Source organism: Oncorhynchus masou, chromosome 16 (assembly GCF_036934945.1).
Source record: "Oncorhynchus masou masou isolate Uvic2021 chromosome 16, UVic_Omas_1.1, whole genome shotgun sequence".
Classification (NCBI taxonomy): Eukaryota; Metazoa; Chordata; class Actinopteri; order Salmoniformes; family Salmonidae; genus Oncorhynchus; species Oncorhynchus masou.
This window is the reverse complement of record NC_088227.1, coordinates 9089847-9106570: the sequence shown is the minus strand read 5'-3', so window position 1 is coordinate 9106570 and position 16724 is coordinate 9089847. Positions and strand designations below refer to the sequence as shown.

General features: G+C 44.8%; 1 protein-coding gene across 1 annotated transcript in view; it reads right to left on the bottom strand.

Annotated features, from left to right (window-relative positions):
• Positions 1 to 16724, bottom strand: part of LOC135557425 (bifunctional protein GlmU-like) — a 32332-nt gene that overhangs the window by 13072 nt on the left and 2536 nt on the right. Inside the window, exon 2 of the mRNA XM_064990680.1 lies at positions 2522 to 2707. Coding sequence (XP_064846752.1) covers positions 2522 to 2707 — 186 coding nt within the window. The remainder of the gene's footprint in view (positions 1 to 2521; positions 2708 to 16724) is intronic.

Below are 16724 nucleotides of genomic sequence, written 5' to 3'. Positions count from 1 at the left end.
TACATGTTGTGTGCTCGATACAGTTTTTTTTTCACCTTTATTTAACCAGGTAGGCTAGTTGAGAACAAGTTCTCATTTACAACTGCGACCTGGCCAAGATAAAGCATAGCAGTGTGAACAGACAACACAGAGTTACACATGGAGTAAACAATTAACAAGTCAATAACACAGTAGAAAAAAAGGGGAGTCTATATACAATGTGTGCAAAAGGCATGAGGAGGTAGGCGAATAATTACAATATTGCAGATTAACACTGGATTGATAAATGATCATGTACAGGTAGAGATATTGGTGTGCAAAAGAGCAGAAAAGTAAATAAATAAAAACTGTGGGGATGAGGTAGGTGAAAATGGGTGGGCTATTTACCAATAGATTATGTACAGCTGCAGCGATCGGTTAGCTGCTCAGATAGCTGATGTTTGAAGTTGGTGAGGGAGATAAAGGTCTCCAACTTCAGTGATTTTTGCAATTCGTTCCAGTCACAGGCAGCAGAGTACTGGAACGAAAGGCGGCCGAATGAGGTGTTGGCTTTAGGGATGATCAGTGAGATACACTTGCTGGAGCGCGTGCTACGGATGGGTGTTGCCATCGTGACCAGTGAACTGAGATAAGGCGGAGCTTTACCTAGCATGGCCTTGTAGACGACCTGGAGCCAGTGGGTCTTGCGACGAATATGTAGCGAGGGCCAGCCGACTAGAGCATACAAGTCGCAGTGGTGGGTAGTATAAGGTGCTTTAGTGGCAAAACGGATGGCACTGTGATAAACTGCATCCAGTTTGCTGAGAAGAGTGTTGGAAGCAATTTTGTAGATGACATCGCCGAAGTCGAGGATCGGTAGGATAGTCAGTTTTACTAGGGTAAGCTTGGCAGCGTGAGTGAAGGAGGCTTTGTTACGGAATAGAAAGCCGACTCTTGATTTGATTTTCGATTGGAGATGTTTGATATGGGTCTGGAAGGAAAGTTTGCAGTCTAGCCAGACACCTAGGTACTTATAGGTGTCCACATATTCAAGGTCGGAATCATCCAGTGTGGTGATGCTAGTCGGCATGCGGGTGCAGGCAGCGATCGGTTGAAAAGCATGCATCAGTAACGCTGCATTCAATTGCACAGGTGATCCATGCAGTGCAAAAAAATACGAAACACATTAGGTTGTTGTAACATTTCAACTTATCTACGTCTTTGTTATTTGGAGTTATTAAATACTTCTCGATTAAGGTCGCAGCATATTCTGCACAAATGATGTATATTTTTCGTACGTGGACATTATACAAGGGCTATATTTAATCAAATAAAACAATGGCCAGTTTGGGTCGCAGCTGCAATTTTTGTAAAGACAACTAGGTTACGTCTGGCCCGCGAAATCCTTGTGGTTTTTTCTATATGGCCGTGCACTGATTCGAGTTTGACACACCTGGGCTAGCGTATCCATTTACGTAGCTAGCTATTTATTTAGTAGGCTAAAAACACGGGAGACTAACTTTAGCTAGCTAGCTGCTGGGAAATGTCATTTGAGGAGTGGGTGTGTGACTGACTTGTTACCCTCATATCGTTTTTTTCGGTGGCTACAGCTAGAGATGCAGGTGTCATTTGGTTAGCTAGAAAAATGTCAATCGCTTTGCTAGCTGAAGTTAGCTAGATATGTAAAAAGACAGTCCAGTTCAAAGTGAATGATGGCAGGCCCCTATAGCAAATTGCTTATTTGCATACAGGCCTAATGTAGCTATGGTCTGCGTAGACTCCAGCCCTGGTCTAGACATGTATTTATTAGGTTTTATTTACTGCAGTGTCTACTTGTCCAAACGCACAGCCGTGTTCCCACTCTATTGCCACAGAATGTTCACAAATGCCTTACTATACGTCCTATCCAAACATTAAAACGTTAAAATGACCATATATAAGTGCTCTTTTGTCTGATTTAAAAAAAATTAAAGTAGTCATTCTTCCTGGTGGTGTATACTGATACACCACCAGGAAGAATGACTATGTTTAATTTTTTTTATTTAAATGTATGAACAGATTTTAATAAGATTTTAATAAGATTGTTGTTGCTAAAACGCTGTCAGTTCCACTTTAAGCAGGTAGTCCAAATGAGCTCAGAGGACCTCTTTCCCAAGGGAGACTGTAGTGTAGTATTACTTGTAGTATATTGTCGTACTATAACACAACACGTACCCATTTATGAGAGATTTGCTGTGTGTACAACAGTGCTCAAAGGCCCTTTCATCATGTCCTTTGACATCTTGCCAGATGTCCTCCCAATCCCACTCAGTCCCATCCCAAACCCCTGTGAATTCTGTGGAGGCACTTACAAGACTTGGCTATGTCCCAAATGGTACCCGATTCCCTAAATAGTGCACTACTTTAGACCAGAGCCATCAGAAGCCTGCTCAAAAGTAGTGGACTATGAAGTGTATAGGGCGCCACTTGGGATGCAGACATTGTCTTTTCATTTACAACAACAATTTAGACACTTCACCAGAAGCATGACGGCTGGTTGCCAGCCAACATCTCTGCCAAGTACCTCATTGGTATTCCCTGCAGTGGCGTTTGCCAGCCGGAGTGTTGCCTTGGTTACGCTGCCCACGCAGGTGATGATGAATGGTGCTTTGAGGTTTCTCTCCTCCACGAATGCCAGCAGGGAGCACAGCAACTCCTGTCCCGGCCCAAAGCGTACTGCGTGGACCTTGAGGGCAGAGCCTGCAGATGCCTAGGCACAGTGGACATAGAAAGGGAGGGGGGGGGGGGGTAAACTGAGACATGAGCATGTTTGGTACTGGGCTGGTGGCGAGCTGTAGCATTGCAAAGCTCCCAAACTTTATTCACTCCCAACCCATAGCAGCCATCGCTTCTTTCTCCTTCTCAATCTGGGTCTGCTCTCTATTGCTCCAGGCCTGGCTTGACCCAATTATGGTTTTCCGCAGTCATTAAGCCCAAGAAGTCCATTAATCATAGTTCAGATGTTGGGTAAAGGGGAACAGAGGGAGAGGAGAGGGGAGGAGGATAGAGGTATAGACTCGAGGCACACTCGCTAGGATGGTGGCCCATTCAGTTCTTTAACAGGATCTTAACAGGATCATCACGGTTAACTGGGTGTAAAAGCTTGATTCCTCCCTGACCTTTGACAGCCACGTCAAACAACCGCGTAAAGCGCCATTCCATCTCCTCACGGCTGAACTACCTCGACACACTCTTCATCGGGAACCCAGGCAGGAGTCTCCAGAAGCTCCAGTACATCCTGAATAGAGCTGCCAGGATCCTGATGAGAGTGCGGAAACGCCATCACATCAACCCCATCGCAGCATCTCTCTGCACTGGCTCCCCATCTCATTACGGATTGAATTCAAAACCCTCCTGCGGACATTCCAGTGTGTACATGGCAATGCCCCTCCTTTATCTAAAAATAACTACTCTCCCTCCATAACCCCACCTGCACCCTTAGGACAAGCGACTCCACGCCCCCAGGACCAAGCTCAGCTTCTTGGGAGATCAGCCTTTCAGCTCGACCGCCCCCAGCCTCTGGAATGCCCTCCCGGACCACCTGAAGGCATCACAGACTCTGGGCTCCTTTAAAATGGGCCTAAAGACCTTTCTCTTTAGGAAGGCTTTTAAATCCAATTTTATTTGTCACATGCTTCGTTAACAACAAGTGTAGACTAACAGTGAAATTCTTACTTACGGGTCCTTTTCCAACAATGCAAAGTTAGATAAAGAAAGCTGGGCTTGTCCTTGTCCCTTGTAGCGTCAACTGTGTTCTTTGTGTCAGTTGTCTGGTCTAGTTGTCCCAAAAAACGTTATTTGTTTTAAAATGTATTTTATGCACTTTGAGATTATTCTGTATAATGAAAAGTGCTTTACAAATGTAATTTATTATTATTATTATTATTATTATTTATAACTAAATACGAGCCAGACCCCATAACCTGCAGTAAAGACATGGGCCCCGCCGGTGTATGCAAATGAGTTTATCACCACCTCGGTGTTCTTTCCAACGGATTCCATATCGTATTCTCATTTACTCAGTGTTCACCCTGCTGGTCTTCAACCGCCTGACAGAGCAGCTCTGCATTACAGAAGTAAAACCATAACATCATGATTTTTCTTAAAGCTATCCACGGCTTGCCTCGTTCAACCAACCTGATCTCATGAACTACACATTCAAGTTACACAAACTGAAAGGCAATGGGAGCGTGAGGTCAGTCGGTTTCATGAGACTAATCAACAATTTATCAATAATTAAATTGAGGCAAATCATGCAGTATGACCATAAGCCAGTGAGTTTGTATTGGAAAGTTGGGCTTCATCTTGAAATTGAGCCAGTCTTCAGGACTGGTACGTGTGTGGTTCAAAAATCCACAACCACAAGCACCACCTGGCAAGTAGCTCATTACAATAAAGGAAAGGGAGGATATTCTGTCTTTCTTTCTCCAAATCCTTCATTCAAACCAGCAGCTCTGGTATCATCCTTTTCTCCCAGCAGGGGAGGAGATTCCAGAATGCAACAGCCAGAGGAGGATGATGGGAGGAGTCAGACTGGATTGGTGGACGAGAACATTTGCGTTATTGATGCACATTTTAAAATTGTATTTGTTTAACTAGGCAATTCAGTTTAGAACTAAATCTTATTTACAATGACGGCCTACCCCAGACAAACCTTATGAACCAGGGTGTGTGGTGATGCCTATAGCACTGAGATGCAGTGTCTTAGGCCGCTGCTCCCAAATATTGTAACAATACGGATGGGTCCATGTAGCTCCATAATTTACATGATTGGTTGATGGTAGGCGGGGACGGGAGGTCCTGTATAAACACAAACACACGTCCTTGACAACTTCCTTCACAACAGGTCTGTGCTGCTCCGCGAAGCGCAAGAAGTATGAATGCCCTGACTTCTGCTGAGGCCGTATCCCCGGAAGTTCTGCACAGCCCAATGCAGATTCCAGATTGACTACTAAGCACCTTTTACCCTCCAATGACAAAATCTACCCGCATATGGCAGGTGTTAATTTTAGGCCCTGATGGTCTATAATGTTTGTAACAGGGTTTGTTAGTATCTAACCTGCCACAAACACAATCAGGGGACTTTTGTTCGAACCAAAACAGTGATTGTAACCCTGGATCTGAACAAGCAACTTCCAGCTTTGTCACAGAGCAGAGAGAGGCTCTGATGACTGCACGCTTTTAAAGCACATAATTATCAAACCTCTGTGAAGCACCTCTCTGTCACTCTCTCCTGCTCATCTAACTACTTAAAATCCCCTGGATTGGATCACCACAAATAAACACTTGTACAACCAAGTGATCAAGACAACCCAAATATTTCAGGTGATGAATACATGTTTGGAGTAGCTGTAAGTGTGCTTGATTATGCAAGGACATTTTGGTTTGACAATGACAATTAATGCACATTTATTTATGGGGAAACTTTAAATGAGCTCAAAAGAGAAGATGCCAAAGCGTGTATTCATACATACAGGCATAATGCAATGTCGTATGGGCAGATGACGTTACAATTAATTTATATTGCTATGTTTGTTATAGGTTACCCCGTTCATTAGCACCTATTGATGATATCTTAAATGCGCATTGATTGTGGGAAGTTCCTTATGTTTCCAACATGTATCTTTCATATCAGATAGAAATAATTTAAAAAAAAAGCTTAAATTACTACACACCGCCCACACAGCCATAGCTCTATGTTAGAGGCAACCACCTGGGCTAATTAACTATCTAGCATGCTCCGCACACCTGTGTGTAACAGAAGGCCACCAGAAACGTGTTGTAACTGACAAATACTGTTGGCTGCAACTGTAATAAGGCTAATTATAACAGCGTACAGTAAGTGTGTATTTTGAAAATATTTTTGAGGAGATATGAAAGTAAATGGCTTTATGTTTCGAGAACAGTATCGCAATTGAGATTCGATTCATGTTTAGATGGGGTATTTGGCTGCCAGAGCCAGTCAACCTCGGGAAATTAGGTAGTAGTCTGGGTCCAGCTTCCCAAAAGCATCGTTAGGCTAAATTCATCATTAGAGCCTTCGTAGGAGCATCAGAATATCTCGAGCTGTTTTCCAAAACCATCGTTATTAACGTTGCACTTAAATGTAGATCAGCGAAGTGCATCGTTAGATGCTTTTTTTGCACTTCTTCATCACTTTATACAATATAATCACATGGTTTATCGGCCCTCTGTGAACACTTTTGACTTCAGAACAAAGTTGACTACACATACAATGTTGTCAACCAATGTCTTTGCAATTGATAGAAACAAGCGACGTATAAAATATGCTTAAAATGAAAAAGGAAATAAATGCATTAAAATATACAATGAGCAAAGTATTGAGACAGTGACACATTTTTTTTGTTTTGGCTCTGAATTCCAGCACTTTGGGTTTTAAATGATACAATATAGGATGTTAAACTGCAAATGGTCAGCTTTCATTTGAGGCTATTTTCATCCATATGGGGTGAACTGTTTAGAAATTACAGCAACCCCTTTATTACAGCACCCCCCCCCCCATTTTAGAGTACTAACAGTATTGGGACAAATTCATTAAAGTCACTTTTATTGTAAATAAGAATATCATTTTTCTAAACACTTCTGTATTTATTTACAATAAAAGTGAATCCAAAAAGACACAATATATTATTTAGCCTACCATTAATTTCTATTAGACACAAAATAATCTGAAACACAACCAAAACAAACAAAATGCATCCAACAAATGTCTAGAGTCACAAGTTTGATGTAGTCATTACGTGCTAGGAATATGGGACCAAATACTTAACGTTTTACTACTTTAATACACATTTGACCAAGGAGAGTGATGGGAGTGCTGGATCAGATGACCTGGCCTTCACAATCACCCGTCCTCAACCCAATTGGTATGAGTTGGACCGCAGAGTGAAGGAAAAGCAGTTAATAAGTACTCAGCATATGTGGGAACTCCTTCAAGATTGTTGGAAAATAATTCCTCATGAAGCTGGTTGAGAGAATGCCAAGAGTGTACAAAGCTGTCATCAAGGCAAAGGGTGGCTACTTTGAAGAATCTCAAATATATTTTGATTTGTTTTTTGGTTACTACGTGATTCCATGTATTTCATAGTTTGTCTTCACTATTATTCTACAATGTAGAAAATAGTAAAAATAAAGAACCCTTGAATGAGTAGGTGTCCAAACATTTTTGACCGATACTGTAAGTGAATTTGTCCCAATACTTTTGGTCCCCTAAAATGGGGGGCCTATGTACAAAAAGTGTTATAATTAGTAAACGGTTCACCTGATATGGATGAAAATACCCTCAAATTAAAGCTGACAGTCTGCACTTTAACCTCAGTCATTGTATAATTTCAAAAATGGTAACCTTTGGAGCTCACCAATACTTTTGGAGTCCTACCCTCCGGCACCACTAGGGTCGGGCTGCCGTATTATCGACTCTCAACCAATCATGCTATTCCCCCCCCCCGCATTGTTCGTAACTTGTTTTGTACATAATGTTGCTGCTACCATCTCTTATGACCGAAAAGAGCTTCTGGACATCAGAACTGGGATTCCTCACATCAAATTGGACGAGGAGTTCTTCAATGAGTCGGACGCGAGGGATATACTGCAGACACCAGGCCCCGATCCCCATGATTCGCTGGAGAAGGAAACTGAGATTGAGAAAAAAGATCAGAGTGCCTTGAGACGAGTGGCTAATCTGCCCTTGCCATTCTGCTAGCTAATTTTCAAATGCTGGAAAATAAATGGGACAAACTGAAGGCACGTACAGTTGAAGTCGGAAGTTTACATACACATACAAGGAAGTGGATGGCTGCAAACTTTCTATTTTAAACCCGGACAAAACAGAGATGCTTGTTCTAAGTCCCAAGAAACAAAGATCTTCTGTTGAATCTGACAATTAATCTTAATGGTTGTACAGTCGTCTCAAATAAAACTGTGAAGGACCTCGGCGTTACTCTGGACCCTGATCTCTCTTTTGATGAACATATCAAGACTGTTTCAAGGACAGCTTTTTTCCATCTACGTAACATTGCAAAGATCAGAAACTTTCTGTCCAAAAATGATGCAGAAAAATTAATTCATGCTTTTGTTACTTCTAGGTTAGACTACTGCAATGCTCTTCTTTCCGGCTACCTGGATAAAGCACTAAATAAACTTCAGTTAGTGCTAAATACGGCTGCTAGAATCCAGACTAGAACCAAAAAATGTGATCATATTACTCCAGTGCTAGCCTCCCTACACTGGCTTCCTGTTAAGGCAAGGGCTGATTTCCAAAGTTTTACTGCTAACCTACAAAGCATTACATGGGCTTGCTCCTACCTATCTCTCTGATTTGGTCCTGCCGTACATACCTAAACGTACGTCACAAGACTCAGGCCTCCTAATTGTCCCTAGAATTTCTAAGCAAACAGCTGGAGGCAGGGCTTTCTCCGATAGAGCTCCATTTTTATGGAATGGTCTGCCTACACATGTGGGAGACACAGACTCGGTCTCTCTAACCCCATTACAGGGGCTGAGTCACTGGCTTACTAGTGCTCTTTCATTCCGTCCCTAGCAGGGGTGCGTCACTTGAGTGGGTTGAGTCACTGATGTGATCTTCCTGTCTGGGTTGGCGCCCCCCCTTGGGTTGTGCCGTGGTGGAGCTCTTTGTGGGCTATACTTGGCCTTGTCTCAGGATGGTAAGTTAGTGGTTGAAGATATCCCGTTAGTGGTGTGGGGGCTGTGCATTGGCAAAGTGGGTGGGGTTATATCCTTCCTGTTTGGCCCTGTCCTGGGTTATCATCGGATGGGGCCACAGTGTCTCCTGACTCCTCCTGTCTCAGCCTCCAGTATTTATGCTGCGGTAGTTTGTGTCGGGGGGCTAGGGTCAGTTTGTTATATCTGGAGTGGAGTACTTCTCCTGTCTTATCCGGTGTCCTGTGTGAATTTAAGTATGCTCTCTCTAATTCTCTTTCTTTCTCTCTCTTGGAGGACCTGAGCCCTAGGACCATGCCTCAGGACTACCTGGCATGAGGACTCCATGCTGTCCCCAGTCCACCTGGCCGTGCTGCTGCACCAGTTTCAACTGTTCTGCCTGCGGCTATGGAACCCTGACCTGTTCACCGGACGTGCTACCTGTCCAAGACATGCTGTTTTCAACTCTCTAGAGACAGCAGGAGCGGTAGAGATACTCTTAGTGATCGGCTATGAAAAGCCAACTGACATTTACTCCTGAGGTTCTGACTTGCTGCACCCTCGACAACTACTGTGATTATTATTATTTGACCATGCTGGTCATTTATGAACATTTGAGCATCTTTGCCATGTTCTGTTATAATCTCCACCCGGCACAGCCATAAGAGTACTGGCCTCCCCTCATAGCCTGGTTCCTCTCTAGGTTTCTTCCTAGGTTTTGGCCTTTTTAGGGAGTTTTTCCTAGCCACTGTGCTTCTAAACCTGCATTGCTTGCTGTTTGGGGTTTTAGGCTGGATTTATGTACAGCACTTTGAGATATCAGCTGATGTACGAAGAGCTATATAAAAACATTTGATTTGATACGCCTTAGCCAAATACATTTAAACTCAGTTTTTCACAATTCCTGACATTTAATCCTATTAAAAACTCCCTGTCTTAGGTCAGTTAGGATCACCACTTTATTTTAAGAATGTGAAATGTCAGAAAAATAGAATTATTTAGTTAATCTTTTATTTATTTCATCACATTCCCAGTGGGTCAGAAGTTTACATACTCAATTAGTATTTGGTAGCATTGCCTTTAAATTGTTTAACTCTCGTCAAACGTTTCGGGTAGCTTCCCACAATAAGTTGGGTGAATTTTGGCCCATTCCTCCCGACAGAGCTGGTGTAACTGAGTCAGGTGTGTAGGCCTCCTTCCTCACACACATTTTCAGTTCTACCGAAAAATCTTCTATAGGATTGAGGTCAAGGCTTTGTGATGGCGACTCCATTACCTTGACTTTGTTGTCCTTAAGCCATTTTGGAAGTATGCTTGGGGTCATTGTCCATTTGGAAGACCCATTTGCGACCAAGCTTTAACTTCCTGACTGATGTCTTGAGATGTTGCTTCAATATATCCACATAATTGTCCTACCTCATGATGCCATCTATTTTGTGAAGTGCACCAGTCCCTCCTGCAGCAAAGCACCCCCACAACATGATCCTGCCACCCGCGTGCTTCACAGATGGGATGGTGTTCTTCGGCTTGCAAGCCTCCCACTTTTTCCTCCAAACATAACGATGGTCATTATGCCAAACAGTGTTGTTTCATCAGACCAGAGGACATTTCTCCAAAAAGTACGATCTTTGTCCCCATGTGTAGTTGCAAACCGTAGTCTTGCTTTTTTACGGCGGTTTTGGAGCAGTGGCTTCTTCCTTGCTAAGCAGCCTTTCAGGTTATGTCGATATAGGACTTGTTTGACTGTGGATATAGATACTTTTGTACCTGTTTCCTTCAGCATCTTCACAAGGTCCTTCGCTGTTCTGGGATTGTTTTGCACTTTTCACACCAAAGTCGTTCATCTCTAACTCTTCTCCTTCCTGAGCGGTATGACGTCTGCGTGGTCCCATGGTGTCTATACTTGCATACTATTGTTTGTGCAGATGAGTGATACCTTCAGGCATTTGGATGAACCCAAGGATGAACCAGACCTGTGGAGGTCTACAATTTTTTCCCCATGATGTCAAGCAAAGAGGTACTGAGTTTGAAGGTAGGCCTTGAAATACATCCACATGTACACCTCCAATTGACACAAATTATGTCAATTAGCCTATCAGAAGCTTCTAAAACCATGACATCATTTTCTGGGATTTTCCAAGCTGTTTAAAGGCACAGTCAATTTAGTGTTTGTAAACCTCTGACCCACTGGAAATGTGATACAGTGAAATAATCTGTCTGTAAACAATTTTGGGAAAAATGACTTGTCATGCACAAAGTAGATGTCCAAACCGACTTGCCACAACTATAGTTTGTTAACAAGAAATTTGTGGAGTGGTTGAAAAATTTGTTTTAATGATTCCAACCTAAGTGTATGTAAACATCTGACATCAACTGTATATCCTACCAACGGGACATTAAAACTAATATTTTATGTTTCGTGGCTGAACAACGACATGAAGAACATATTTCTGGTGGGTTATACACTATCGACAAGACAGAACAGCAGCCTCTGGTAAGACATTGGGTGGGGACCTATGCATTAATGTAAACAGCTGGTGTCACGCCCTGGTCTATATTTATTATGTTATCTTCATTTATTGGGTCAGGCCAGGGTGTGACATGGGTTTATTTGTAGTGTGTTTCGTCTTGGGGTTGTGTGGGGTGTATAGATTGGTCTGTGGCTGCCTGAGGCGGTTCTCAATCAGAGTCAGGTGATTATCGTTGTCTCTGATTGGGAACCATATTTAGGTAGCCTGGGTTTCACTGTGTGTTTGTGGGTGATTGTTCCTGTCTCTGTGTTTGTTGCACCAGTCAGGGCTGTTTCGGTTTTCAACATTTTTTGTTTTGTATTGTTCGTGTTCTTCAACATTAAAGATGTATCGAACGACGTTGCATTTTGGTCCGATCCTTGTTCCACCTCTTCGTTAGAGAAGGAGGTAGAAGAAACCCGTTACAGAATCACCCACCACAAACGGACCAAGCAACGTGTCAACGGGCAGGAGCCACAGGAGAAGCAACAAAGGCAGCAACAGCGATCACAGGACTTCTGGACTTGGGAGGAGAAATTGTTCGGAGAAGGACCCTGGGATCAGCCTGGAGAATATAGCCGCCCCAAAGAAGAACTGGTGGCGGAGAGAGCTGAGAGGCGCTGGTATGAAGAGGCAGCGCGGCGATGCGGATGGAAGCCCGAGAGTCAGCCCCAAAAATGTATTGGGGGGGGGGGGGCTCAGGGAGAGTGTGGCAGAGTCAGGAGTCAGACCTGAGCCCACCCTCCCTGTTTATCGTGAGGAGCCAAGGAGGAGACCAGAACCGGTGTCGGAGGTGAGCGAAGCAGAGACTGTGAAGGAGTTAATGGGGAAATTGGAGGAGAGAGAAATGAGGGAGTTGCTGTGTTGGTGCTTTTTGCATGGAATTCGCCCGACGGAACGTGTCAGGGATTTGATGGCACCTGGGTCAGCGCTCCATACTCGTCCTGAGGTGCGTGTTAGTCGGCTGGTGAAGTTGGTGCCAGCCTCACGCACCAGGCCTCCTGTGCACATCCCTAGCCTTGCACGTCCTGTGCCAACACTGCTCTCAAGATCTCCAGTACGCCTTCACGGTCTAGCCCATCCTGTGCCACCTCCACACACCAGCCCTCCGGTGGCAGCTCCCCGCACCAGGCTTCCTGTGCGTGTCCTCGGCCCAGTACCACCAGTGCCAGCACCACGCATCAGGCCTACAGTGCGCCTCGCCTCTCCTGCGCTGCCGGAGCCTTCCTCCTCTCCTGTGCTGCTGGAGCCTCCCGCCTGTTTAGCGCTGCCAGAGCCTTCCGCCTCTACAGCGTTGCCGGAGTCTCCTGCCCGTTTAGCGCAGCCAGAGCTGCCAGTCTGCATGGAGCAGGCAGAGCTGCCAGTCTGCATGGAGCAGCCAGAGCTGCCAGTCTGCATGGAGCAGCCAGAGCTGCCAGTCAGCGTGGAGCAGCCAGAGCCGTCTGTCTGCCAGGATCCCCCAGTTATCCAGACTCTTCCAGATCTGCCAGTCAGCCAGACTCTTCCAGATCTGCCAGTCAGCCAGACTCTTCCAGATCTGACAGTCAGCCAGACTCTTCCAGATCTGCCAGTCAGCCAGACTCTTCCAGATCTGCCAGTCAGCCAGACTCTTCCAGATCTGCCGGTCAGCCAGACTCTTCCAGATCTGCCGGTCAGCCAGACTCTTCCAGATCCGCCGGTCAACCAGACTCTTCCAGATCCACCGGTCAGCCAGGATCTGCCAGAACCGCCAGCCAGCCAGGATCTGCCGGATGGGGACTAAGACATTCATAGAGTGGGTTCCACGTCCCGAGCCGGTGCCGCCACCATGGACAGACGCCCACCCGGACCCTCCCTATTGTTTTTGTTGTGCGTCCGGGAGTCCGCACCTTAGGGGGGAGGTTCTGTCACGCCCTGGTCTATATTAATTATGTTATCTTCATTTATTGGGTCAGGCCAGGGTGTGACATGGGTTTATTTGTAGTGTGTTTCGTCTTGGGGTTGTGTGGGGTGTATAGATTGGTCTGTGGCTGCCTGAGGTGGTTCTCAATCAGAGTCAGGTGATTATCGTTGTCTCTGATTGGGAACCATATTTAGGTAGCCTGGGTTTCACTGTGTGTTTGTGGGTGATTGTTCCTGTCTCTGTGTTTGTTGCACCAGTCAGGGCTGTTTCGGTTTTCGACGTTTTTTGTTTTGTATTGTTCGCGTTCTTCAACATTAAAGATGTATCGAATGAACCACGTTGCATTTTGGTCCGATCCTTGTTCCACCTCTTTGTTAGAGAAGGAGGTAGAAGAAACCCGTTACAGCTGGTGCACGATATCTAAGGAAGTCTCAGTTTTGCTCGCCCGAGGTAGAGTATATAAGTTGTAGACCACACTATCTACCTAGAGAGTTTATCTGTATTTTTCGTAGCTGTCTACATACCACCACAGAACGAAGTTGGCACTAAAACCGCACTCAATGACTTGTATTCTGCCATAAGCAAACAGGAAAATGCTCACCCAGTGGCTCATGGTGGCCGGTAACTTTAATGCAGGGAAACTTAAATCAGTTTTACCGAATTTCTATCAGCATGTTAAACGTGAAACCAGTGGGAAAAAAAATCCAGACCACCTTTATTCCACACACAGAGATGCATACAAAGCTCTCCCTCGCCCTCCATTTGGCAAATCTGACAATAACTCTATCCTCCTGATTCCTGCTTAGAAGCAAAAATTAAAGCAGGAAGTACCAGTGACTTGGTCTATAAAAAAGTGGTCAGATGAAGCAGATGCTAAACTACAGGACTGTTGCTAGCACAGACTGAAATATGTTCTGGGATTCTTCCGATGGCATTGAGGAGTACACCACGTCAGTCACTGGCTTCATCAATAAGTGCATTGAGGACATCGTCCCCACAGTGACTGTACGTACATACCACAACCAGAAGCCATGGATTACAGGCAACATCCACACCGAGCTAAAGGGTAGAGCTGCCGGGACTCTAACCCGGAAGCATATAAGAAATCCCGCCATGCCCTCTGACGAACCATCAAACAGGCAAAGCGTCAATACAGGAGTAATATCAAATCATACTACACCGGCTCCGACGCTCATCGGATGTGGCAGAGCTTGCAAACTATTACAGACTACAAAAGGAAGAACAAACGAGAATTGCCCAGTGACACGAGCCTACCAGACGAGCTAAATAACTTATATGCTCGCTTCGAGGCAAGTAACACCAAAACCTGCATGAGAGCATCAGCTGGCCCGGATGACTGTGTGATCACGTTCTCCGCAGCCAATGTGGGTAAGACCTTTTAAACAGGTCAACATTCACAAGTCCGCTGGGCCTGACGGATTACCAGGACGTGTACTCCAAGCATGACCTGACCAACTGGCAACAGCCTTCACTGACATTTTCAACCTCTCCCTGTCTGAGTCTGTAACACCAACATGTTTTAAGCAGAACACCATGGTCCCTGTGCCCAGGAACACTAAGGTAACCTACCTAAATGACTACTGACCCGTAGCACTCACGTCCGTAGCCATGAAATGCTTTGAAAGGCTGGTCATGGCTCACATCAACAGCATTTTCCTAGAAACCCTAGACCCACTTCAATTTGCATACCGCACCAACAGATCCACAGATTATGCAATCTCTATTGCACAAAAGGAACACCTATGTGAGAATGCTATTCATTGACTACAGCTGAGCATTCAACATCATAATGCCTCAAAGCTCATCACTAAGCTAAGGACCCTGGGACTAAACACCTCCCTCTGCAACTGGATCCTAGACTTCCTGACGGGCCACCCCCAGGTGGTAAGGGTAGTTAACAGCACATCCTCCATGCAGATCCTCAACACGAGGGCCCCTCAGGGGTCCGTACTCAGACCCCTCCTGTACTCCCTTTTCATTCATGACTGCTCGGCCAGGCATAACTCCAACACCGTCATTAAGTATGCTGATGACACAACAGTGGTAGGCCTGGTCATAGACAATGATGAGACAGCATATAGGGAGGAGGTCAGATACCTGACCATGTGGTGCATGGACAACAACCTCTCCCTCAACATCATCAAGACAAAGGAGATTATTGTGGACTACAGGAAAAGGAGGACAGAGCACGCCCCCATTCTCATCTAAGGGGCTGCAGTGGAGAAGGTTGACAGCTTCATGTTCCTTGGCATCCACATCACCAACAAACTAACATGGTCCAAGCACATCAAGACAGTCGTGAAGAGGGCACGACAAAACCTATTCCCCCTCAGGAGACCGACTAGATTTGGCATGGGTCCCCAGATCCTCAAAAGGTTCTACAGCTGCACCATCGAGAGCATCCTGACAGGTTGCATCACTGCCTGGTATGGCAACTGCTTGGCCTCCGACTGCAAGGCACTACAGAGGGTAGTGAGTACAGCCCAGTACATCACCGGGGCCAAGCTTCCTGCCATCCAGAACCTTTATACCAGGCGGTGTCAGAGGAAGGCCCTAAAAATTGTCAAAGACTCCAGCCACCCTAGTCATAGACTGTTCTCTCTGCTACCGCACGGCAAGCGGTGCCGGAGCGCCAAGTCTAGTTACAAGAGGCTTCTAAACAGCTTCTACCCCCAATCCATAAGACTCCTAAACAGCTAATCAAATGGCTACCCAGACTATTTGCACCCCCCCCCGCTCGAACCTGCATGTACATAATTACCTCGACATCAGTGCCCCCGCACATTGACACATTGACTCTGAACCGATACCCCCTGTATATAGCCCCACTATTGTTATTTATTGCTGCTCCTTAATTATTAGTTTTTCTTATCTCTTTTTAAAGGTATTTTCTTAAATGCATTGTTGGTTAAGGGCTTTTAAGTAAGCATTTCACTGTTGTATTCGGCGCATGTGTTGACTGTATGTTTGTTTATTCCATGTGTAACTCTGTTATTTGTGTCCTTTGCTTTATCTTGGCCAGGTCCCAGTTGTAAATGAGAACTTGTTCTCAACTAGCCTACCTGGTTAAATAAAGGTGAAATAAAAAAAATCATTTTGATTTAAAATACAGTATGATATAGCCCTATTTCATGTTCAATAAATCATTCTATTTTGCTACTTTTAGAGTAGTCTATCATTTGTCTCAATATATTTTATGACGTGTGCGCAATGATGTGCCAAATCGGTGATTTAGTGCATTTTTATTGGGTAAGCATTAGAATAAGCCACCTCAATATTTGTAGCCATGGGTGGTAATATCTCTCTAGGAGCTGATCCGTCATCAGTATTGTGAAATAATTCTAATGATAAGGTAAGATTTTAAATGATAAAGTTGACCTGAGAGCAGCACTGCCTTTCTTTCGATTCCAGCAGTATCAACAAACGCTCCAAAGACGCACTTCGCGACTGTTCTCTCTGCGTGGTGTTTTGGGAAACACGTTACATATTGGCTGCTGTAGAAAAGATGCATCGTTAAAACACCCATACACCTAAGTTCTATCGCTATCGAGAAACTGGGCCCTGGAAAATATTGCGTTGAGAGCAGTGGCGATCGGCACCATTGAAGATGAGGGAGGACTTTAAAAAAAAATATA